Here is a 24852-nt window from a genome sequence, read left to right on the forward strand (position 1 = left end):
TAAACATCATATCATCAACGAGGACTTACTGACATGTGAAAAACTCATGACATTTGCAAAATGGGGAAAAAGTCAGCTACCAAGGAGTGTGCACCATAGGATCTCATTTGCATAGGCGTGCAGGGAATATATGCAGGAGAAAAATATTGAGCTGGTTTATCCTTAAATGCCAATAGCTGTTCTCCTCAGGTGGGTTATGTTTTCCTCTTCTGGGCCTGTTTTCCAACTGTCTGCACTGAGCACACATCACTGTCATCAGTGCACTGAGGTACTGTTGGGCAGTGGCCAGTACTGCAGACACTGGAGGCAGACTCCCTGGGTTCAAAGCCCAGCTCTGCTCCTTACGAGTTCTGGGACCTTGAGCAAGGGATTTAACTTCTCCAGGGCTCAGCTTCCCCATCTGCAAACAGGGAAAGTAATGATACCTTCCTCAAAGGATCAAGGTATTAATTCACCATGATAGGGTCATGGCTGATTGACTTGTTTGGCTGTCTTCCTAAAACCCCTGAAATTTTCTTCTTTATTTTCCTGGCACCTACCACAGTGCCAGGCATACAGCAGGTGTTCCTAAAAAGTCTGCTGAATGAACGAAGGAGGGAGTGCATGAATTCATGTAAGGATGGAGATCCACATCCCAGGGTACAGAGATAGTATCAAATGAGTTAATACATGCAGAGGGCTTAGAGCACTGTCTAGTGCTTAGAAAACTGGAATTATCATTATGGCAAAGAAATTGTGTAAGAGGAAAACGTTGAGAGAACAATATGAACCAATTTTTTTGAATGATGTAGAAATGAGTGTTTGTTTTATTTTGTTTTGTTTTTGAGACAAGGTCTTGCTCTGTTACCCAGGCTGGAGTACAGTGGCACAACCACAGCTCACTGCAACCTCGACCTCGTGGGCTCAAGCAATCCTCCCACCTTAGCCTCCCAAGTAGCTGGGACTACAAATGCATGCAGCCATGACTGGCTGATGTTTAATTTTTTTTTGTACAGACGAGAGTCTTGCTATGTTGCCCGGGATGGTCTCGAACTCCTGAGCTCAAGTGATCCTTCTTCCTCCCAAAGTGCTGGAATTACCGGCATGAGCCACTACACATGGCTGTTTGGTTTTTTGTTTTGAACTTTTCTGTATTGAGAGTAGTTGAGTAAAGCATGCATTACTTTTATAATTTGGGAGGACACAAAACGTTACTGAAAGAAAAAGACTGAGAGAGTGGTTCACAAAGTGCTGTTGGGGAACGCAGGGTGAAGCCAAGTTAGCCGAGTCCACACCCTTTTCATGTCAAGGTCATGTGTGGATGAGCTTGTCTTAGGCCCTTACTCCGGCCCCCATACACCAGGTTGCACGTCTTCTCATTCATGATGAACACAACACCTGGAAGGCCGATGTTCATGCTGAGTTATAGGCTCTACAGCGAAATCTCTTGTTAGATAGATAGATAGATAGATAGATAGATAGATAGATAGATGGCATAGATACCCATATATAGAGGTGCATGTATCCATTTATCTGTATAAGAGTTATAGGCTCTTAAAATATCTACAGCTAAATCTCTTGTTAGACAGATAAATAGATATGATAGATACCCATATATAGAGGGGCATGTATCTATTTATCTACCTATATCTATCTATCAAGAGAATCTTTAACTCTAGCTGTAAAAAAGAATATGTCCAACTCTTGGTGCTCCGTGTATCGCCCCAACACAGGACTCACCACGCTAGGACCATTGCTGATTGACTTGTTTCCCTGTCTTCGTAAAAGCCCTGAAAGTTTCTTCTTTGTATCCCTGGCACCTACTACAGTGCCGGCCACACAGCAGGTGTTCCTGAAAAGTCTGTTGGATGAATGAGAGGCAGTGCATGAATTCATGTCAGAACACAGATCCATCCACATGTCGGTATGGAGATAGAATAACAGGAGGATTAGCTTTGTCTGGGGTAGGGACAGGTCCAGGAAGGGTCAAAGACAGGCAAGTAAGGCTTGGCAGGGTGAATGTGTACAGTCCCCAAAGAAAAGGGGAGAGAGAGAGAGAGTTGGGGGACAGCAATCCAGTCAGTGAGAACATCATTTAAAGATCCTTGGCTCACACCTGTAATCCCAGCACTTTGGGAGCCTGAGGCAGGCAGATCACCTGAGGTCAGCAGTTTGAGACCATCCTGGCCAATATGGTGAACCCCATCTCTACTAAAAATACAAAAATTAGCCAGGCGTGGTGGTGGGCGCCTGTAATCCCAGCTACTCAGGAGGCTGAGGCAGGAGAATCGCTTGAATCCAGGAAGTGGAGATTGCAGTGAGCTGAGATTGAGCCATTGCACTCTAGCCTGGGTGACAGAAAGACTCTGTCTCAAAAAAATAAATAAATAAAATAAATAAATAATTAAAAAATAAAGATCCTGTAAGGGGGCTGGGTGTGCTGGCTCACACATGTCATCCCAGCACTTTGGGATACCGAGGCACGAGGATCGCTTGAGCCCAGGGGTTCAAGACCAGCTTGGACAACAAACTGAAACCCTGTCTCTATAAAAATCAAAGAAAAAAAAATAGCCAGGTGTGGCAGCCGGCACCTGTGGTCTCAGCTGCATGAAAGACTGAGGCAGGAGGATCACTTGAGCCTGGGAGGTGGAGGCTGTAGTGAGCACTACACAAAAGAAATCGCTGATCCTTCAGCAGCCATTTCCCACTCCAGCAACTCCCCGCCCCTGGCAACCACTCATCTACTTTCTGTCTCTATGGATTGGCTTGTTCCGGACATTTCACATACACGGAATCATGCAATGTGTGGTCTTTTGTGTCTGGCTTCTTTCACTAAGTATTACATCTCCAAGGTTCATCCCGCTGTAGCATGAGCGAAGTGTGACAATTGATAGATTGATCGATGAAGGTTACATTCATTCATTCCATACACATTTACTGAGCACCTACTGTGTGCCAGTCTTGGCGACGACCCAGTCAGGAATAGAACTAACAGTAAACCCTGCCCTGGAGGGCTTCTGGTAGGGAGGAGAGACAATAAACCGAATAAACTAGTACATTATTTGGAATATTAGACGCTGATAAGAGCTCAAGTGAAGCATGGGGTTGGAAGTTGGGTGGAGAGAGACGGGCTGTGACTTCGAGCAGAGCGGTCAGCAAAGGCCTCGCCGCAGGGTGGCCGCAGGGACGCTCCCGCTCAGCCCGGAAGGAGGCGAGAGGCGCGGTGCCCGTCCCGGCGACTCTGGGCCAGCAAAGAGGTCCCAGCGCACGCGTCGGTGCCTCGAGGCCCGGGACCCTGCGTGTCTGGTCCCCGCCGTGGCCCTGCGTCCGTGACGGTGGGTGGCACCAGGGAGCATTTCGCGCGGCGGGGCTGGGGCCTGCCTTTGAAGGGACGGAGTCGGGCGTCGTGGTGGGGTGGACACCGGGGATCCCCGGGGCGCGGACGAGGGGGGCGTCCACCCTGCGAGCTCACCCCCCGGCCCCCGCGTCCCGCCCTCAGCCTCAGGCCCCGCCCCGCGCCGCCCGGCCCCGCCTCCCCGCGGCCGCCGCCATTGGCCGCGCGCGCCGCCTCCGCCCTCGGCCTCGCACTTCCTGGCGGAGTCATGGCTGCGCAGCGGGCTGGCCGGGGGTCTCCTGAACCCGGGCCCCGCCGCCCCGACCGCCCGGCCCCGCCGCCGGGGCTGGCCCCGCCGCGTCCGTAGCGCGTCCTGCCAGGTGGGCCTCCGCGCGCGCCCACCCTCCAGCCCGGGACCGCCAGGAAGCCGCGCCCGGCCGGGGGGCTGGCGGAGATCGGGAGGGTCCCCGGCCACCGCGAGCCGCGACCCCCCTGCGCCCCTTGGTGCCGGGGCGGGCGGGTGGGCGAGTCGGGGCGCCGCGGCCGGAGGAAGAGGCCGGGGGAGGGGCCGCCGCCCCCGCAGGTGACACAGGTGCGGCCTGTGCGGACCGCCCCGCGCGTGGCAGGTGAGTGGCCCCCGTCCCGACTCCGCCTCCTCGCCGCCGGCTGGAGCCTGCTGGGCGGCCGTTGCGCTGAGTTCCGCCTGGGCTGCGGGGTCCGAGCGAACGACAGCGGCGTCCCCGGAGACCCCGCCGGCGAGCCGGTGTCAGCAGCGTCGCTTTCTCCAACGCTGAGGTCGGGAGGGAGCTTGGGGAGGAGGCGCTCTGGGAAACGCCCGGCCGGACGGGGCCTGCGGTCCCATGTTTACTGGAAGACCTTTTCCAGTGACCTGGGATTGTCACTGTGTTTGGGGGTGGCCTTGACCCTTCACCTGCTTCCAAAAAGCGTCGGAGGCCGCTGACGTCCAACACGGGTGGAAATCAGACCCCACCCCCACGCACTTGCAGGAGACAGCAGGGAGCCTCCGGCCCCGGGAACTCTCTCTAGGTATCTTGGCCTAGAAAATAAAGCGTTGAGCGTTAGAAGGCCTGGTTGATTCTGGGCAGGCTGCCTGGGGCGGTGGAGAGAGAGGGCACCTGCTGCTTGCTGCTCTGTGACCTTGGGCAACCCCCCCTGGGGCACCCGAGCGCCAGGTCTCACTGTGGGAACGACGGTGGCACCTCTCTCAGAGCGTGAAGGTGGAATGAAGTCGAGTCCGCGGTGGGCACCGCACCAACGCTGGGTTTCTTCTCTTCCCTCTCTGGGCTCTCCAGCATCCTAGGGGAGGGCCAGAGTGGGAACAGCTTGTCATTGTCACAAAGTTTCTAGTTTGTCGAGAGGAATCTAGTTGCCCCTTCTCTCCCTAGGGGAGTTGCACGGGACGGACTGTGCCCGAATTCATTCCTTCCATGGGAACACTGGAGTGCCCTCCCTGTGTCCCCAATTATCTAAGAACAGTGCTGACTTCTTGTCACATTGTTCTTTATTAGTGAAGACTATTTGTTCAATAGGTAACAAACTCTTCTCATGAACTCAAATAACAGGGGGAAAAAATCCTCTTTAAAACCTTCGTCTCAGTATGCGACTTGTGCTAATATTAGTTGGCAAAGTCCCTTCTCTGTGTTCCCTTCCATCTTTGAAGCACCTGCCCGTCCCCCTGCCTCCCCCGCCCCACACACACCAAAGCTTAACTCTGTCTGCAGTGATCCCCCACCCAAGAGCCAGGCAGTGTAGCCTAAGAGTTAAGAGCATGGGCGCTTCCCTGAGCTGGAATCCCAATTCTGCCAGTTCCCAGCTGTGTGACACCGGGCAGCTTATTTCACCTCACTGCTCTCAGCATCCTCCAGTCACAGTGCTGGCCTCATGGGGTTGCAGTGGGGACTAAGTGAGTGAAGATGCAGAGAAGCACTTGGGGACAGTGTGTGTCTAGAATGTACTGTGTACATGGTAGTCATCACTGTACCACATCCTCATCTGCATCATGATATTTTTAAAGTGTGATACTCTCGAACCCGGGCCTCATTCAGCAGCGTGTCATGGTGATGGATCCAGGTTTTGAAGCTGGACAGACCGAGGCGTGATTCTCGGCCGTTTACTAGCTTTGTGACCATGAGATCAATATCCTCATCTGTGAAATGAGATAAGCGATATCAGCCTGGCCAAGTATAATCTTTGTGGGGGTTAAATGAGATGGCACACTTAAGTCACTTAGCTTGGTTCGAGGGCTGTAGTCTGGGCTCCGAAATGATAACTTATCATTATAACCTTGATGTAGCCAAAAGGTAATTATTTGTAGGAAGTGAACCAAATGACATGATATCAGATTTTAGATGATAAAGGAATGGGAGTTAAATGTTCTGTCCAATTCTAACAACGCGATGATTTCTCAACTCGGTGTAAAAGAGTTCTTTGTAGTGCACGGTCCTCCCTCCCTCCTTCCTCCGTGTGACTGTTTTCACTGTCATCCTTGGTATCTGCTAGCAGGGCCTGAAATTAATGAATGACCTAGAGTTATGACTGCATGCTCAGAAATCCTGTTCTTCTCCTAGGGCTGAAATCTCTTTAATGATGGAGGGAAGCAGGCAGACACGAGTGTCTCGGCCATACAAGATCAGCGAATCATCAAAGGTCTGTGAATGTTCACTCACCACCTATGCAAATTGCCTAAGAAGTGTGATCCTTTTTCTGATTCACTCATTTCTAATCACAGACTGATTTTTTTGTCATTGGTGTTGTCAGTCTCCTTAATGACAAGTAAAGGTGGAAACGGGCAAGGAGCAGAAATTGTCATAAAATCAGAGAGTGGGAAGTATGAGGGATGTTAGAGACGCTATGGCCAGATGTCTTCATTTTTCCGTGTGACATTCCGGAGCTTTCTTTTGTTTTGTTTTTTTTTTAATTTATTTATTTTTATTGATCATTCTTGGGTGTTTCTCACAGATGGGGATTTGGCAGGGTCATAGGACAATAGTGGAGGGAGGGTCAGCAGATAAACAAGTGAACAAAGGTCTCTGGTTTTCCTATGCAGAGGACCCTGCGGCCTTCCTTAGTGTTTGTGTCCCTGGGTACTTGAGATTAGGGAGTGGTGATGACTCTTAACGAGCATGCTGCCTTCAAGCATCTGTTTAACACAGCACATCTTGCACCGCTCTTAATCCATTTAACCCTGAGTGGACACAGCACATGTTTCAGAGAGCACAGAGTTGGGGGTAAGGTCACCGATCAACAGGATCACAAGGCAGAAGAATTTTTCCTAGTACAGAACAAAATGAAAAGTCTCCCGTGTCTACTTCCCTCTACACAGACATGGCAACCATCCGATCTCTCAATCCCTTCCCCGCCTTTCCCCCGCTTCTATTCCACAAAACCGCCATTGTCATCATGGCCCATTCCCAATGAGCTGCCGGGTACACCTCCCAGACGGGGCGGTGGCTGGGCAGAGGGGCTCCTCACTTCCCAGTAGGGGCGGCCGGGCAGAGGCGCCCCTCATCTCCCGGACCGGGCGGCTGGCTGGGCGGGGGACTGACCCCCCCACCTCCCTCCCAGACGGGGCGGCTGGCCAGGCAGAGGGGCTCCTCACTTCCCAGTAGGGGCGGCCGGGCAGAGGCGCCCCTCACCTCCCGGACGGGGCGGCTGGCCAGGCGGGGGGCTGACCCCCCCACCTCCCTCCCGGACAGGGCGGCTGGCCAGGCGGGGGGCTGACCCCCCCACCTCCCTCCCGGATGGGGCGGCTGGCCGGGCGGGGGGCTGACCCCCCCACCTCCTTCCCGGACCGGGCGGCTGGCCGGGCAGAGGGGCTCCTCACTTCCCAGTAGGGGCGGCCAGGCAGAGGCGCCCCTCACCTCCCGGACGGGGCGGCTGGCCGGGCAGGGGGGCTGACCCCCCCACCTCCCTCCCGGACGGGGCGGCTGGCCGGGCGGGGGGCTGACCCCCCCCACCTCCCTCCCGGACGGGGCGGCTGGCCGGGTGGGGGGCTGACCCCCCCACCTCCCTCCCGGACGGGGTGGCTGGCCTGGTGGGGGCTGACCCCCACCTCCCTCCTGGATGGGGTGGCTGCCGGGCAGAGACGCTCCTCACTTCCCAGACGGGGTGGCTGCCGGGCAGAGGGGCTCCTCACTTCTCATATGGGGTGGTTGCCAGGCGGAGGGTCTCCTCACTTCTCAGACGGGGCGGCTGGGCAGAGACGCTCCTCACCTCCCAGACGGGGTCACGGCCGGGTAGAGGCGCTCCTCACTTCCCAGATGGGGCGGCGGGGCAGAGGCGCTCCCCACATCTCAGACGATGGGCGGCTGGGCAGAGACGCTCCTCACTTCCTAGATGGGATGGTGGCCGGGAAGAGGCGCTCCTCACTTCCTAGATGGGATGGCGGCCGGGCAGAGACGCTCCTCACTTTCCAGGCTGGGTAGCCAGGCGGAGGGGCTCCTCATGTCCCAGATGATGGGCGGCCAGGCAGAGACGCTCCTCACTTCCCAGACGGGGTGGCGGCCGGGCAGAGGCTGCAATCTCGGCACTTTGGGAGGCCCGGCATGCTTCGCCGGGTGGTCAGAGCTATTCGCCCATAGTCCGTAGCCCAGAGCCGGGGCTGCTCGGCTCTCCGTCCCGGGGGGCCGGGGCCGGGCTGGAGGCGTGCGAGCCTCTCATTGCCGCCTCCCAGCGCAGCCACCCGAGCCGCCGCCGCCGCCGCCGCCGGAGCTTTCTTTTTGTGACAACTTGGCTCATTCGTTAACCCAAGGAGGTGGATGGGACAGGAGGAAAACTGGGATTCCTATGCCTGCTTGGGGGCTCAAAAACTCCAAGGACAGGTCCATTGAGAACCCAGCCTTCTACCTTAGGGTGAGGGCAACACACCGTGTACCCGGACCCCAAGGGCCTGGAGTCCTCTTCCCTGGTCATGATTCCCTGCTACCCAAGAGCAAATGAGGGCAAGTTCCCCAGAGCCAGGCTACTGGGGGAGTTCTAATTAGCAATATGTAGCCTGTTCCCACCAGCCACATTAAAATCCAGGAACCAGACCCGGCTACTGTACTTTCCACAAACTCCTGTCCCCACAGCTGCTGTTGGTAAAGAGCAGGGGAGCCATTGGTATGAGGTTCCTGGTAACCTGTTTCCCCGTTATAAATATTCGTAATGCCCTCTGTTCTTTAGAGGTATCCCTTTTGGAGATTAAATCTTATGGTTACCTCAGATCATGGATTCTCAATGAGTATGATATTGCCCTGAAGTGGGAGAAAATTGGTTCTCGGGAGGGTGGAAGGAATTTTACTCCTTTTATGCATAAGACACAATTATACATACAGTACATGAGCAGACATACAGTGCATCTGTGATGTTAAGATTTTGCTGGGGAGGCTATTAGGGAAAAAAATCTTGAAAGCCTTCTTGGGGGGCAATAATGAAAACAGATACAGAAACACTTCTTTAGATGAAGGGAGCTGGGAGCAGCCTATAGAGTTGAGAAAAGGGGGGAAAGAGATTCTACAGATTCTAAAAGAAAAACTGGCTGTCATTTTCAAGAGAGGTTGGCTCTCCTGAGATATGACCTCCTGTTCTCACGTGAGTTCCCCAAGAAGGTTCCTGCCAAGCCCAGCTTTATCGATTGTGAAAACCCAGAGAGGTCTCGCCGCTCGCTCACAAGGGCTTTGTTTGGGAGCTTAGCTTGGGAGACACTGCTGCTTTCTAAGTTTGACAGCACTGGAAGTCTTTGTCCCTTAACGCCAGGACCCTGAGTTTGTTTCTGTCTGAACTGAATCTCTTAGGACTAGGCTTCTGTATCACTGGATGATGTTTCTAACTTTTTTTTTTTTTTTTTTTTCGAGACAGGGTCTTGCTCTGTCACTTAGGTTGGAGTACAGTGGTGCGATCATAGCTCACTGCAGCCTCTACCTCCTGGGCTCAAGTGAGCCTCCCACCTCAGCCTCCTGAGGAGCTGGGACTACAGGTGCATGCCACCATGCCCAGCTAATTTTTGTATTTTTAGTAGAGACGGGGTTTCACCATGTTGGCCAGGATGGTCTTGATCTCTTGACCTCGTGACCCGCCAGCCTCGGCCTCCCAAAGTGCTGGGATTACAGGCGCGAGCCACCATGACTGGCCTGTTTCTAACTTTTTATTTTTAAAAAGTGTACCCATGAATTTCTAGACATTAAACACACCTATGTTGCCAGCACCCAGATGGGTAAAAAACAGAATACTACCAAACCCTTCCAGTTGTTACACTCAAGATAGTCGCTGTCCCAACCCCACCGCTGTGGTTTGATCTGCTTTTGAACTTTGTCTAAACGGGATCCGAGGTCGGGTACTCTTGTGTGTGGTTTCTTTTGTGCAACATTGTGCCTCTGAGCCTCACCCGTGTTGCTGCATGTAGTTGGTAGTGGTAGGTTGTGCATTCTCAGCATGTTGGTATCTTCCCACTGTGTGGCCACAGTGTCTGTTCACCTGTCTGCCCTAAGATGTGTTTCTCAGCCAGGCACAGTGGCTTACACCTGTAATCCCAGCACCCTGGGAGGCCGAGGTGGGTGGATCTCATAAGCTCAGAGTTTGAGACCAGCTTGGACAACATGGCTAAACCTCATCTCTACAAAAGATACAAAAATTAGCCGGGCCTGGTGGCATACACCTGTAGTCCCAGCTCCTCAGGAGGCCGAGGTGGGAGGCTCACTTGAGCCCAGGAGGTAGAGGTTGCAGTGAGCTATGATCGCACCACTGTACTCCAGCCTAAGTGACAGAGCAAGACCCTGTCTCGAAAAAAAAAGTGTTGTTCCGGTTGATGCTAAATTCTTTTTCCACGTCTAATACCCGGTACCTGCCGCCTCCTCCCAGGTGTAAGCCCCTGACAACCTGAGTTTCTCCCTCTACTTGGCCTTGCATCTGATTAAGGCACTGAAATAGGAAATAAAGAAATGAACAGGACTCATATCATCAGAGAATGCTGTGGATTGGAGCTTCTAAGTTACTTGAAATGTGGAAACTCTGTTACCAATGTCCCTTTATAATTGGGAAATCGGCCAGGCGCAGTGGCTCACGCCTGGAATCCTAGAACTTTGGGAGGCTGAGGTGGATGGATCACTTGAGGTCAGGAGTTCGAGGCCAACATGGTGAAACCCCGTCTCTACTGATATATGTATATATGCCGGGAGTGGTGGCACCTGAGGTCAGGAGTTTAAGACCAGCCTGGCCAAAATGGCAAAACCCTGTCTCTACTAAAAATACAAAATTAGCTGGGCATGGTGGTACATGCCGGTAGTCCCAGCTACTCAGGAGGCTGAGGCAGGAGAATCGCCTGAACCTGGGAGGCGGAGGTTGCAGTGAGCCGAGATCGAGCCACTGCACTCCAGCCTGGGCAACAGAGGGAGGCTCTGTATCAAATAAAAAAGGGAACTCGTGTGCCTGTGTTTTTGGAAACTTGTCGTCTATGCAGCTGTGCTAAAACACCAGAAGCAGATTGCAGCTGATTGTACCCAGGTACAGCATCACTCCAGCCCACTTAGAGCAGAAACCCACTTTTGGAAACAACACTGCTCTTGCCCCCTGCCCCAGCTCACTGGAGCTGGTGTCTCCCCTCGGCAGCCGTTCACTGGGGCTTTCCCCAGTCCTGCCCCCTGGGCTCTTTACCTTTTGACACTGCAGTCTGGGGTTGTGTGTATCTCCATCTAAGCATGGTAGGGCCAGCACCCTCACCAGCGTGGAGACAGCCAGGGTCCCCGGGTGGCAGATAGCCGCCTCATGCCCTCATATGCGTCTCTCAGGCCGCTAAGCCTGTACTATGACTTGATCACCTGCCACTGTAGTACTTTTTAATTTCCTTCCTTCAGCTCACACCCAAGAGGGGCCTCCAGTCAATGTCTGTAGAAGCACTGACCATTCCTGCATAATTAGAAGCTGAGGCCTAGCACGGAGGCTTATACCTGTAATCCCAGCACATTGGGAGGCTGAGGCAGGAGGATCGTTTGAACTCAGGAGCTGAAGACCAGCCTGGGCAATGTAGTGAGACCCCATTTCTACAAAAAATAAAAGTAAAAAATGGCTGGATATGGTGGCACACACCTGTAGTCCCAGCTGCCAAGGAAGCTGAAGTGGAGGGATTGCTTGAGACTAGTTTTGTTTTGTTTTGTTTTGTTTTTGAGATGGCGTTTTGTTCGTGTTGCCCAGGCTGGAGTGCAGTGGCTCACTGAAACCTCCGCCTCCGGAGTGCAAGTGATTCTCCTGCCTCAGCCTCCTGAGTAGCTAGGATGACAGGCGCCCGCCACCACAACCAGCTAATTTTGTATTTTTACTAGAGACGGGGTTTCACCATGTTGGTCAGGCTGGTCTTGAACTCCTGACCTCAGGTGACCTGCCCACCTCGGCCTCCCAAAGTACTGGGATTCCAGGCATGAGCCACCACGCCCGGCTGAGCCTAGGAGTTTCAGGCCGCAGTGATCTCTGATCTACTGTTGCATGCCAGCCTGGGAAACAGAGCAAGACTCTGTTTCTAAAAATGAGAAAAAATTTAAAAGCCCAGTGTAGGCCAGCCTGGCTCTCTTTGTGAGTAACCAGGATAAATAGAGATCTCCACGCGTGTGACCTGTGAACCGAAAAGCCAGCCTGGAATGGAAGAGCGGGAGAGCCTGTCCTCTGAACTCAGAAGGAAATGCCAAGTCGGATCTGTCTGGCATCCTCCACAGGCTGTGAGAATGTGGCCTGCTCCTGTAGCATGGACAGAGAAGTTGCTGTTGGAATTGACTGGATGTGGAAATACCACAGGGAAATAAAGTATCTCAATGACAAACGCATGCATGGCAACAAAAAGAAGATTTGAAAGGGAAGAAAAAAATAAAACCCACTGCTGTAGGACACATGTTAAGAACTAACTTTTAAGAATTCAGAGCCTGGGCAGTTTAGGGAGACGTTGTCCCTCCAAATTAGAAAAATCAGACAGGCGTGGTAGCGTGTGCCTGTAGTCCCAGTTACTCAGGAGGCTAAGGCGGAAGAATCACTTGAGCCCAGGAGGTCAAGGGCGACATAGTGAGACCTCGTCTCTACAAAAAAATTTTAAAATTAGCCAGGCATGGTGGCACACACCCGTAGTCCCAGCTACTCAGGTGGCTGAGGTGGGAGAATCACTTGAGCCCAGGAGGTCAAGGGTGCAGTGAGCCGAGATTGTGCCACTGCACTCCAGCCTGGGCAACAGAGTGAGACCCTGTCTCAAAAAAAAAAAAAAAAAGTCGAACCACATAGCTGCTAATACCTAATAGCCCTCGGTCAGTTTTCTTCCTCCAACCACATTTCCCCTCTTCAGGCTAGTGCCCAGCCAGTTCTTTACCTCAGTCACCCTGGAATAGACCAGCTATCTATGTGATAGTTTTCAGTTACCTGTTTCTCCCTATGTTGAATTCATTTATTTATTTATTTAGAGACAGGGTTTCTTTTTGTCGTCCAGGCTGGAGTGCAGTGGCACAGTCATGGCTCACTGCAGCCTCAAGCTCCTGGGCTTGAGCGATCCTCCTGCCTCAGCCTCCTGAGCAGCTGGGACTACAGGCGAATGCCACCACGCCCACCTAATTTTTAAGTATTTTGTTAAGACAGGAATCTCGCTATGTTGCCCAGGTTGGTCTTGAACTTCCTGGCCTCAAGTGATTCTCCCGTCTCAGTCTCACAAAGCATTGAGATTACAGGCATGAGCCACCATGCCTGGCTTGAATTGTTGTGTTGTTTGGTTTTGGGTTTTTTTGGTTTGTTTTTTGTTTTTTCTTGTTTGTTTTGTTTTGTTTGTTTGTTTTTTGTTTTTTGAGACGGAGTTCTTGCTCTGTCTCCCAGGCTGGAGTGTAGTGGTGTGCTCTCGGCTCACTGCAACCTCCATCTCCTGGGTTCAAGCAATTCTCCTGCCTCAGCCTCCTGAGTAGCTAGGATTACAGGCACACGCCACCATGCTTGGCTAAATTTTGTATTTTTAGTAGAGACAGGGTTTCAGCATGTTGGCCCGGCTGCTCTCAAACTCCAGTAGCCGGGCTGTCGTCCCAGCTACTCAGGAGGCTGAGGCAGGAGAATCACTTGAACCCGGGAGGCAGAGGTTGCAGTGAGCTGAGGTTGTGCCACTGCACTCCAGCCTGGGCGACAGAGCAAGGCTCTGTGTCAAAAAAAAAAAAAAAGAAAGAAAGAAAGAAAGAAGTTATATTAATAAGAGAAGGAAGAAAAAAAACCACGATACACAGGCATACTCAGAAACACCTGTACTTCCTGTAGTGCCCTCTGATGCAGCATTTTATTTCCTGTTTTCTTCAGTTTCATTTTGTTGAAAATGCTGGTCAGGACCCACTGGGTTGGACCAGGGCCGAGCAGGCTGCTGTGCCGTTTCTAATGTGTCTTCTCTGTCCAGGTATACCGCTGGGCCGACCACTCAAGCACGGTGCTGCAGCGGCTGAACGAGCAGCGTCTCCGCGGGCTCTTCTGCGACGTCGTCCTGGTGGCCGATGAGCAGCGTGTGCCAGCGCATCGCAACCTGCTGGCCGTGTGCAGCGACTACTTCAACTCCATGTTCACCATCGGCATGCGGGAAGCTTTCCAGAAGGAGGTGGAGCTGATCGGCGCCTCCTACATTGGGCTCAAGGCCGTGGTGGACTTCCTGTACGGCGGGGAGCTGGTGCTGGATGGCGGCAACATTGACTACGTCCTGGAGACGGCTCACCTGCTGCAGATCTGGACGGTGGTAGACTTCTGCTGTGAGTACCTGGAGCAGGAGGTGAGCGAGGACAACTACCTGTACCTGCAGGAGCTGGCCTCCATCTACAGCCTCAAGCGGCTTGATGCCTTCATCGATGGCTTCATCCTGAACCACTTCGGCACGCTGTCCTTTACGCCTGACTTCCTGCAGAACGTCTCCATGCAGAAGCTGTGTGTCTACCTGAGCAGCAGCGAGGTGCAGCGGGAGTGCGAGCACGACCTCCTGCAGGCCGCCTTGCAGTGGCTGACGCAGCAGCCCGAGCGCGAGGCCCACGCCCGCCAGGTGCTGGAGAACATCCACTTCCCTCTCATCCCCAAGAACGACCTGCTGCACCGCGTCAAGCCGGCCGTGTGCTCGCTGCTGCCCAAGGAGGCCAACTGCGAGGGCTTCATCGAGGAGGCCGTGCGCTACCACAACAACCTGGCGGCCCAGCCCGTCATGCAGACCAAGCGCACAGCGCTGCGCACCAACCAGGAGCGCCTGCTGTTTGTGGGCGGCGAGGTCTCCGAGCGGTGTCTGGAGCTCAGTGACGACACCTGCTACCTGGACGCCAAGAGCGAGCAGTGGGTCAAAGAGACGCCGCTGCCCGCCCGGCGGAGCCACCACTGTGTCGCGGTGCTGGGGGGCTTCATCTTCATCGCCGGCGGCAGCTTCTCACGGGACAACGGAGGGGATGCGGCCTCCAATCTTCTTTATAGGTATGACCCCCGCTGTAAACAGTGGATCAAGGTGAGATTAAAGCCAGATTATTTCTTTTCTCTTGAGGACTCTCTCGGTTTCCTTAACCTAGCCTTGACTTTCCTTACCTCTCTGGGGCCTTGACAACTATCCTGCTTCTGAACGAGGTGTGACGATAAAGTGACGAGCAGCATACCCGGGGGCCTACATCCTGGACAGGGAGAGGGAGAGCCGACCCACCCCTTCGAGGGGTCCGTCATCGTTCAGAGCAGCACTGCCTGGCGGGGCTTTCTGTGCAGATGGAAGGGTCTGTCTGTACTTCCCGATACGGTAGCCACAGCTGCATGTAGCGACTGAGCACTTGAAATGTGGCCAGTGCGACTGAAGAAGTCAATTTTCAATTTTATTTCACTTTAACCGATTGACGTGTAAGTGTATGTGGCCACACGAGGCGTGGCTACCCTATTGGACAGTAGCATGGGTCTAGATGTTTGATCCATGGTTCAATGTCCCCAGGTCCTGGAATCTCTGTGGGGCTCCTCTGGAAGCATTTTGGGAGATAGTTTAAGGAGACCACTAGTGCTCACACCTGGCCCTTGGGCATGTATTGTGGCCTGATTCTGGGAAGAGCGTGGGCCTTGATGTCAGACCTGAGGTCTCATCCCAGCCTGGCTAAGTCATAGCTAGGAAATTTCAGATTCTTGTCCTCTCCACATTTTGGATTCCCCTTCTGGGAATACGTGGGGGACAGGGAGTGCGGTAGCTCATGTTGACTGGCAAGCCCCTGGCGTAGGGAAGGTGTCTCCTTTCTGCTGGGAGCGCTCTCCAGCCACTCGGTCCCCGGGACAGTCCATCTCAGCCTTTATACTCACACCTCAGTGTCGCGCCCAACTCAGTGCTGTTCTCAGCTCAAAACTCAGTCAGAATGGACTCCAGCTGACCTTTTGATTTTACTCTCAGAAATCTGAGACTGCCCTCCAAGGTCGAAGTCTCACCACTGGAAAGGGTCCCTGGCTTTGGAGCCTCCTCCCCAAAGCCTGGCAGCAGTGGCAGCAGTGTGTTTGCCTTGGATTCGTTTAAAAAAAGAAAAAAAAAGTTGGCTCTTCTACTTTTTTTTTTGTGACAGAGTTGTTCTGTCACCCAAGCTGGAGTGCAGTGGCACGATCTTGGCTAATTGCAACCTCTGCCTCCCAGGTTCAAACAATTCTGGCGCCTCAACCTACCGAGTAGCTGGAATTACAGGCGCCTGCCACCACGCCCGGCTAATTTTTGTATTTTCAGTAGAGACGGGGTTTCACCATGTTGGCCAGGCTGGTCTCGAACTCCGTGACCTCAGGTAATCCACCCACCTTGGCTTCCCAAAGTGCCAGGATTACAGGCGTGAGCCACCGCGCCCAGCCTCTTCTGTTTAATTTCCTGTCGAATGCCACGTCCTGCTCTGTTAACACGGAGTGGCAGAGCAGCACTAACTTTACAAATCTGATGTGGTGAGAGGAAAGATGAATTTTTATTTCATAAAGCCACTAGATCAGCAATTCTGACCCCTGTGACCACAGAGTTCCCATCCACGCGGCTGACCACATGACCAGACAAGTTCGGGGGTTCAGAGCATCTCCATCCCCCTTTTGGGGACTCAGAGCGTCTCCATCCCACTTTTGGGGATTCAGAGCATCTTGGTGAAACCTCGGGGGCTCAGAGCTCCCACCTGAAGAAGCCCTCTTTATTCAGGTGCAGTTCCCTTTCCCAAACATTCTCCGGGGTTGTGCATTCCGCAGACACATTTGGGAACCGCAGCGCCAGATGTTGATGCTGTCCCAGGTTCGGGGAAGGGAAGGTACAGGTATCTCACCTCCACAGGTGGCCTCCATGAACCAGCGCCGTGTGGATTTCTACCTTGCCTCCATCGAAGACATGCTGGTGGCCGTCGGCGGCCGGAATGAGAACGGAGCGCTCTCTTCAGTAGAGACGTACAGTCCCAAGACTGACTCCTGGTCCTATGTGGCCGGCTTGCCAAGGTGATCTGGGGCTTGGTGGAAGGTTCTCCAAATGGGATGTTTTTAAGGGACATAGTTCAGTCCACGTGCCTCACTTTCTGGGCATGTTGGCCTCCAATTCCAGGAATGAAATCTTCTGGCTTGTCAGGAAGAGTGGGTACACCATGAGGGGCGGAGGGCGTAACGGTGCACAGTCCGGGCTCCGGTTTCAGACTTAGGGCAAGGGTCAGCTCTGCCGCCATGACGGACATCCCTCCATGGCTGAGTGTGTGCAGTTGCTGAGTTTCAGAGGGTGAGGCCTGACCTGAGGATCTTCCCGAGCTTGGGCAGGAGGAGTTCAAAGAGATGGGGGTATATGTGCTAGATCTAAGCCTCAAGCATGGGTCTTCACCCCGCTCGGCCTTTAGTTCCTCATCTGTAGAGGTAGAGCAGATGCAGTGCTGCTTGTGAAACCTGCATCCACATGCAGGGAGTGCCCCAGGGTGGCCGCCTCACCCTCCTCAGTCTCCCCTGCGTTCCGATGTGCATGTATCGAGCATTTATTATCTCCGTGGGATTAGCAGAAGGTGCACACCATTTCTTCCACCAGTTCCCTGTTGCCGCACCCAGCAGTGCACTTTCTGAACCAGTCTTTGCTGTGGAATACATCCAGGTGTCCCTAAGAGTTAGAAGTGTGTGGGGTAAGCGCTCGTATTTTTGTTTTTCTGAGAGAGAGTCTCTCTCTGTCGCCCAGGCCGGAGTGCAGTGGCGCGATCTCGGCTCACTGCAATCTCTGCCTCCTGAACTCAAGCAGTTCTCCTGCCTCAGCCTTCTGAGTAGCTGGGACCGCAGGCGCCTGCCACCATACCCAGCTAATTTTTGTATTTTTGGTAGAGACAGGATTTCATCATGTTAGCCAGGCTGGTCTTGAATTCCTAGCCTCAAGAGATCCACCCACCTCACCCTCACAAAGTGCTGGGATTACAGGCATGAGCCACTGCACCTGGCCATATTGATCCTTTCTTATTCACTAAAGGCCCTGGTTTACATCAGGGTTCCCACTTCCTGGCACAGTTGTGTGGGTTTTGAGGAACACAAAGCAACATGAATCCACCATTACAGCATCACGCAGAATCATTTCACTGCCCTAAACCCCACTGTGTGCGTGCTGTCCATCCCTCCCTCCCCTCTCCCCACAGCCCCTGGCAGCCACTGGTTTTGCTGTCTCTATGGTTTTAGGCAAAACGTTTCCCGAGTGCCAGCACAGTTAGAATTGGACTGTATGTCGTATTTCCTCTTTGATGTGTGATTCATCGGGTGCATGTGTGCCTGCCAGCTCATTGTTCTAGTCGTTTCCAGCCATTGTGAAAAGGGTGATGGTCCTGTGATTATTCCCCTTTCTCAGATGGGGCAAGGGAGACTCAGAGAGAGTGAAGCTGGGTTCTGGCCCAGGCGGCCTGACTGCAAAGCTGTCCAGTTCCCCGCCCTGCCCCGCCATTTCTTTGCTAATGACGGCTACTGTCTATAGAGTGTTCGTGGGGTGCCCACTCCCTATATTCTTAAATCCTCATGGCCCTCTAAGACGGCAGGCTGTTCCCCGGCTCGGAGAGGGTAAGCCTGGCACAGCCCTGAGCTCTCCCTCTGTCTCTGCCCTTCGACCCTGCAGGTTCACGTACGGCCACGCGGGCACCATCTACAAAGACTTCGTGTACATCTCGGGGGGCCACGACTACCAAATCGGCCCCTACCGCAAGAACCTGCTATGCTACGACCACCGGACAGACGTGTGGGAGGAGCGGCGGCCCATGACCACGGCGCGCGGCTGGCACAGCATGTGCAGCCTGGGTGACAGCATCTACTCCATCGGGGGCAGCGATGACAACATCGAGTCCATGGAGCGCTTCGACGTGCTGGGCGTGGAGGCCTACAGCCCGCAGTGCAACCAGTGGACCCGCGTGGCGCCGCTGCTGCACGCCAACAGCGAGTCGGGCGTGGCAGTGTGGGAGGGCCGCATCTACATCCTGGGCGGCTACAGCTGGGAGAACACTGCCTTCTCCAAGACCGTGCAGGTGTACGACCGCGAGGCCGACAAGTGGAGCAGGGGCGTCGACCTGCCCAAGGCCATCGCTGGCGGGTCCGCCTGTGTCTGCGCCCTGGAGCCACGGCCAGAGGACAAGAAGAAGAAAGGCAAAGGCAAGAGGCACCAAGACCGGGGCCAGTGACCCTAGCTGCGCCTCCTGGGACCATCCTCACCGTCACCTCCCAGGGCTCTGTAGACCAGCAGCAACTTCTTAGTATTCCGGAAACATTATGTACAACTTAGCAGCTTTTTTTACTTTTATGATTCTTGGTATTTCTATGATATCACAGTAACCAATTAAATACTATCTGTAACTTTACATATCTTGCTTGAATAACTAACCCTGGGCCCAGGCAGTGAGCAACCCCTTGTATCTTCACAGTTCTTTGCCCCGTGTTATGATTCCTCATGGGTCCTTGCTGACCGTCCCCCTGAGAGTAGCTGGCACGTGGGTTACACAGAAATTTCTGTAGTGAAGCTTGGGCCTCAAAGGGATCTCTTAGGTCACCTAGTCCAAGCCTCCCCAAACCTGGCTGAACTTTTAAGAATACAGATGCCTGAGCCCCGCTCAGAATTATGGAATCCAAAACCACCAGGAACGGGGAGGAGGTGGTGCCCAGAAACTGTATTTTAACTAGTTCTTGGAATTCTGGGTATTAGTCACATCTGGGAATCACTGGCAAGGTCCAGTGTGTTTGTTTTATAAATGAGTGCACAGAGACCACCCATGAGGGTGAGTGAGTGAGTGACCAGGGGCCACGCAGCTCGCTGGACTGTCAGATGAGACGTGATGACTTCCCGCTGGGGAGCTGTTCTCCGTATCAGGTGAACGCTGTTTCTGAATAATTCCGTCTTTCCTCATTGGAAACCTTCTTGAATTCTAAAACGTTACAGGTAACCAAAAACGAAAAAAGGTATGAAGCTCTTTATACATATTTTTTTGTAATTTGTGCATTTTTTTCCTTTTTTTTTCTCTGAACCCACTGTCTTTTATATTACTGATGTACTGAGCTCCCAAATCTGTTTATTTCTCAGGAAAGAAAAAGCGCTATGGAATTTGCCATCGTTCTCTGTGACTCTATCTTGAGGTGCTGTTGAAAGTTCCTGCACAGAGGAGCACATGTGGATCCCTGAGAAGGCAGTGGAGGGCTCCCTAACTCGCACGCCAGGTCCTGCCCCAGTTTTCTGCTTCTAAGTAGTTTCGTGCTGCTGGGCAAATTCTCGAACAAGTCCGTGTGTTCCCTCATCCACCCCGCTTAGCCGCAGGATTAGATGGAATACCCTCCAGTCTCCTCCCGGGTGATAGGGCCATTCAGCCTCTGAGCTGTTCGTACCCGATGGCATCCCCTTCAGGATGTGGAGCTGGCCTGCACTGACTCCTGCAAACAGTTCCTAAAGCAGGTGTCAGGGTCGCTTGCCCTTTAAGAGGGCTCTTAGCTGCCCGAGTGGATGAGAAACGTGCAGAACTATGGGGGGATAGGAGTGTGATGGGTTTTAAGCATGAGCCAAGGAAGGCATGAATGAGCTATACCTCACCCAGCATCTGATGGCAGAGATCAGTAAACTTCAAGATGTGCTTCATCTTCAATCCTAGTCTAACACCAGTCTTCCTGCAGACAGTTCCGAGAGCAGGTCTCGATGTCGCTTGCCCTTTAAGAGGGCTCTCAGCTGCTCGAGTGGATGAGGGTAAATGTGTTAAGATTGATATTAGACTAGGAAAAAAATCTTAGTTAACTTTAATTTCCATTTCTTCTGCTTCTTTGCTGCCCCTCCTTTCCCTTCCCTTCAGCGTTTACTGTGGTTCTCACTGGTCTGTTTATGTAGCCATCCAGAAGAGATGAGAGCATTTTGGGGACTGAAAGCTTCAATAGCCAACTTACTGCCCTCTGTGGTTAGTGACGAGGGCAGTCTGCATGTTCAGCTAGCTAGTTATTTGCATGTGAAGTCCCTGGAGGCTTACAAACTGTTGAGAGGTTCTGCAAGGCATACAAACAAACAGACCAAAAGGCTGGAAACTCTTTTTGGAGCCCTGCAGCATGCCAGTGTATGAGAGGTTCTGAGAAGCCTCAACCCAGCATTTCCAAACTTCTTTGAGCCTAAAACTCGTTTGTCTCATACCTAGTCCCAGACCCCCACAAAACATGTTTTGCAGAACTTCTGCCAACTTTGGGATAGCTCACCCCCTTCCTATTCGGGGAAGGTTTTATTGCTTGTAGACCCCTCAGAAGGCAGGGTAGGGTGTACGTGGGCTGTTCTCCCCATCTCAGCCTGGGTCGTGAACAAACGGGCAGTTGTTTGGCCTGAATCTCGGGGCAAGGTGGGGAGAGCACATAGAAAGACTCTGTGAGTGATTTGGGGAGTGGGATAGCTTTGACCTTGGACAGAGGAGAGCCATTGGTTTTCAGCCTAAGCCAGCTCTTTTATGTTTTGCTTCTGGGACTTGTCCCTGGAAATGTGTGAGCTTCTGGCCTCTATTCTGATTTTCTTGTGCCTCATGAGTTACATACGACGTCCTGCGCTTCATATTTTGTGGTGTCTCTCCTGATACTATGAAGGTGGTTTGTAATTGACATGGCTTTGACCCTAATATTACTGAGGTTGGGAGCACCCTTTTAAAGGGAGGATAAACAAGTTTCATCTTGTGGGTCAACTTCTAATATTTGATGGTGGCTACACTGTGACAAGAAAGGTTTTTGAGCTTGTTGGGGTCAGTGGATGGGCACAAGGGCACCCAGTGGTGGTACCCGGGCCAGGTTTTTGTTACTTGTCTTTTTAAGTTGAAAATTCACCCTACTGTGCATGAAAATGGAAGTGAAAATGGAAGAGACCATGCCTGGGCAACATGGCAAAACCCCATCTCTACAAAAAAATTACAAAAGATTAGCCAGGGATGGTGGGGCATGCAGTAGTCCCAGCTACTTGGGAGGCTGAGGTGGGAGAATCACCTGAGCCTGGGAGGTTGAGGCTGCAGTGAGCTGTGACCACACCACTGCACTCTAACCTGGGTGACGGAGTGAGACCCTGTCTCAAAAGAATAAAACGTTTTTTAACTCAGATGGGCAGAGTTTGGGCTGTGCCTATGCAGTGGCCATTTGAACCGCACAGTCACGATAGTGGGGTTTTAAACTAGAGTGATGAAGGCACAGGTGCTTGCAGGCTGCCATTTTGAGAGGGAAACAGCCACACATGTCATCATGTTAAACTGTCAGTGTTTCAAGCTGTTCTGCTTAAATTTTGAAGACACCTGGATCTTTTTTTTTTTTTTTTAATATTTCAAAATAAGCATGGCAGGCTTCTAGTGAGGTTTGGACTTCTCTCATTTCTAAAGAATTAGAGTTGTAACTTCATATTAGTTGTAAGTTTGAGGTTTGGTCCTCACCCAAGTTGGAAAGCTGTTTGCTTAAGACATAGATGTATTATAATAATAGAAGGGAGGGAGTAGAAAGCTGATGAACCTTGTTACTTATAGCAAACTTCCTGCTGTTTTAAATGCACAGAGATTATTTTATCAACTGTGGTTAGCACGCAATTGGTATTTTTATCGTTCTGCCATTTTATTGAGGCTATCAAGTGGGACTTCAGACCTGGCTCTGAGCAGGACCACACGTGTGTATTTATATTGAGTGCTCTCATTCATGATAAGGTGACTTCATGGAGACCCAGAAACTCACCCTAAGGGGTGTTCACCTTTGAGGTGGGCATCCAGATGCTGAGGGGAAGTGGGGTCCATCCTCTGAGGTCCAGGGTCCTACTTTGTGAGCTCAGTTGTGTTCACCTGTGGTTCAGTGTACCTCGGCCCCTAAGCCAAGTGATCGTTCAGTGACTTGCAGCAATGTGGGAAGTGAAGGGACCCCTGCCACCTCCCCCGCCACCACCCCCTGTAGAGTCACTGACCTTCATCCTTCACCCTGGTCCTCCATGGTGCAGCAGCATCTCATGGGCCTTGTGGCTGTCAGAGCCCGTGGTTGGAACCCCGTCCACTGGTCCCAAACCTGGAGGGGCAGCTGCAGATGAGGTTTAGACCTCCTGGTGTCTCCGTGGATTCTGAGTGCCCAGGAGGGGAGGGGAGGGGGTGGCATCCTGGCCTCCACGATAAATGCCTGGAGTATAGGGCAGCGCCACGGGCACTTGGAGACCCTGTCCTGCGCATCTGCCAAGCCTGGCAGTTTTTAGAGTTTTTTGAAATGTTTTGATACTTTTTGATACGATTTGCTAATAACTGTTTTGTAGAATGCCTGCCGGGGTTTTCCACCTCATCCCTTTCCTCCGGCCCCTTGATTTGTGCTGGACAACAAATGGCAGCACCAGGACCTCGCCTCATGTGGCTTTGTCTTGGATCTTGCCCTTCTCCATCGCTGATGCGATACAGCTCTAGAATTTCGTGAAGTTGCATGCAAAGTTGCATGCAGCCCGTGGGTATGACTGTCTCAGGCCCCCAGCTGATTTGCCAAGAGGAAACCTTAACCCCCTTGAGAGGGTCTGCGTTTCTTCTAGAGCTCCTACCTCAGTGGTGTGCACAGAGTTGGAGACACCTGAGGGCCGGTCCACGTCTCACCTTTGCCATACGGGTCATTTCTTGATCAAATATATGACTGGGGTCCTGGTTTACTCCCGTCCACCCTTTCTTTTAAAGTATTGTTAACATGAAATCCACAAAAGCGGAAACAATGAACCATTCTTGCACTTTACAGAATCATTGTCCTTAGTTTTAGAGGTTGTTAATTTCTTGTTTTTAACATGAACAGAACGTGTGGTTCTGAAGGTGTGTGGGGGTCTCAAGAAATTGTCCTTTGGGGCCGGGCGCGGTGGCTCACGCCTGTACTCCCAGCACTCTGGGAGGCCGAGGGGGACGGATCACCTGAGGTCAAGAGTTTGAGACCACCCTGACCAACATGGTGAAACCCCGTCTCTACTAAAATACAAAAATTAGGCAGTCGTGGTCGCCTGTAATCTCAGCTCTTCGGGAGGCTGAGGCAGGAGAATCGCTTGAACCCAGGAGGCAGAGGTTGCAGTGAGCCGAGATTGCGCCACTGCACTCCAGCCTGGGTGACAGAGTAAGACTCTGTCTCAAAAAAAAAAAAAAAAAGAAAAGAAAAAAAAGAAAAGAAATTGTCCTTTGGTTGCCTTAGTTACCAGAGTTGAATGAATGTACACATTTCAGTAGTAGGGGGGCAGAGCGGATAACCCCTTCCTTGTCTGTTTCCTTTGAGAAAGGACACTCCACCTTTTCAAAGCTACTTAAAGCCATCTTTACAGATTGCTTGTAATGTAAGGAAAGAGTCATGTCCTTTGGATTGATTGAGGTTAAATCATCAACCACTAGCCCCCTTTCAAAATCAGCGAGATATTTGATGATTAAGTGATTCATTGGGTATGTTCTGGCTACTGATGTTACTGAAATCTGCAATCGTGTATGTTTTTTAATTTGTTGCTTTTGTATTTGTAATTTTATGACATTTCGAAGTTTCTGTGTCTTAACTCTTTTTAATTAATTTTCTGCACGTTGCTTTTTTCTCTTTGTTTTTAATTCCATACAGAGTATTCAATTCTTGAAACACATTAAAATAATTTGCTTGCTAGGGTATGGTTTATTTTATAATTACATTCCTAGTCTTGTGTGGTTATTGTAATGATGTCTGGTCCTAATTTCTCTGCCCGTATGAAAAAGAACCCCTTGCATGTTGATCCTAAATATAATTTGGAAATTAACCAGACTTCCTTTTGGTGTTGTGGGGAGGCTGGGACATTTCAATTCTGCTTTCATTGTGTTTCTAATTACTGTATTTTGCCAGGAATTTCATTCAGATCCTTGATTGCAGGGCTAAGTCCCCGTGACCTGAAATGAAACTATTTGCTTAAATGTGTGTCAATTGGGGTAATTTGATTAGAAAAGAAACACAGAAACCAAGGGAAACAGCTTATGACAAGCAGTGTGCTATCTTTATCAGAAAAAATGCAATCACAATACTCTAAGAACCAGCTCTGTTTTCCTTCGGGCGCTCCCCTGCCTTGCTGGGGTTTTGCAAGGCCACCAGCAGACAAGCCCAGGAACGGTTGTGCACCCTTTCCT

The 24852-nt window shown here is 52.0% G+C and overlaps 1 protein-coding gene across 4 annotated transcripts; it reads left to right on the forward strand.

Moving 5' to 3' along the window:
* Positions 1-3529: 3529 nt before the first annotated feature.
* KLHL36 (kelch like family member 36) lies at positions 3530-24386 on the forward strand. Of its 4 annotated transcripts, none has more exons than XM_034940841.4 (5): positions 3530-3693; positions 5902-5980; positions 13707-14780; positions 16587-16744; positions 18369-24386. In XM_034940841.4, exons 2-5 carry the CDS (start codon positions 5918-5920, stop codon positions 18922-18924), a joined length of 1851 nt encoding a protein of 616 aa, XP_034796732.1. In that variant the 5' UTR covers positions 3530-3693; positions 5902-5917; the 3' UTR covers positions 18925-24386. The 4 variants fall into 4 exon arrangements, with proteins under 4 accessions (XP_034796732.1, XP_008972589.1, XP_054956502.1 ...); XM_008974341.4 differs by having other exon boundaries at positions 3571-3939; XM_055100527.2 differs by lacking the exon at positions 3530-3693 and adding an exon at positions 3933-4360.
* The last annotated feature ends 466 nt before the right edge of the window (positions 24387-24852 follow it).

This window comes from Pan paniscus, chromosome 18 (genome assembly GCF_029289425.2).
Source record: "Pan paniscus chromosome 18, NHGRI_mPanPan1-v2.0_pri, whole genome shotgun sequence".
In the NCBI taxonomy this organism is placed as follows: Eukaryota; Metazoa; Chordata; class Mammalia; order Primates; family Hominidae; genus Pan; species Pan paniscus.

Bases quoted from the DNA above. Each gene is read 5' to 3' on its own strand.
- KLHL36 (XM_034940841.4), top strand. From the start codon at position 5,918: ATGATGGAGGGAAGCAGGCAGACACGAGTGTCTCGGCCATACAAGATC. The intron at 5,981-13,706 runs GTCTGTGAATGT...TTCTCTGTCCAG, and splicing joins AGATCAGCGAATCATCAAAG to GTATACCGCTGGGCCGACCA. The intron at 14,781-16,586 runs GTGAGATTAAAG...TCACCTCCACAG, and splicing joins GCTGTAAACAGTGGATCAAG to GTGGCCTCCATGAACCAGCG.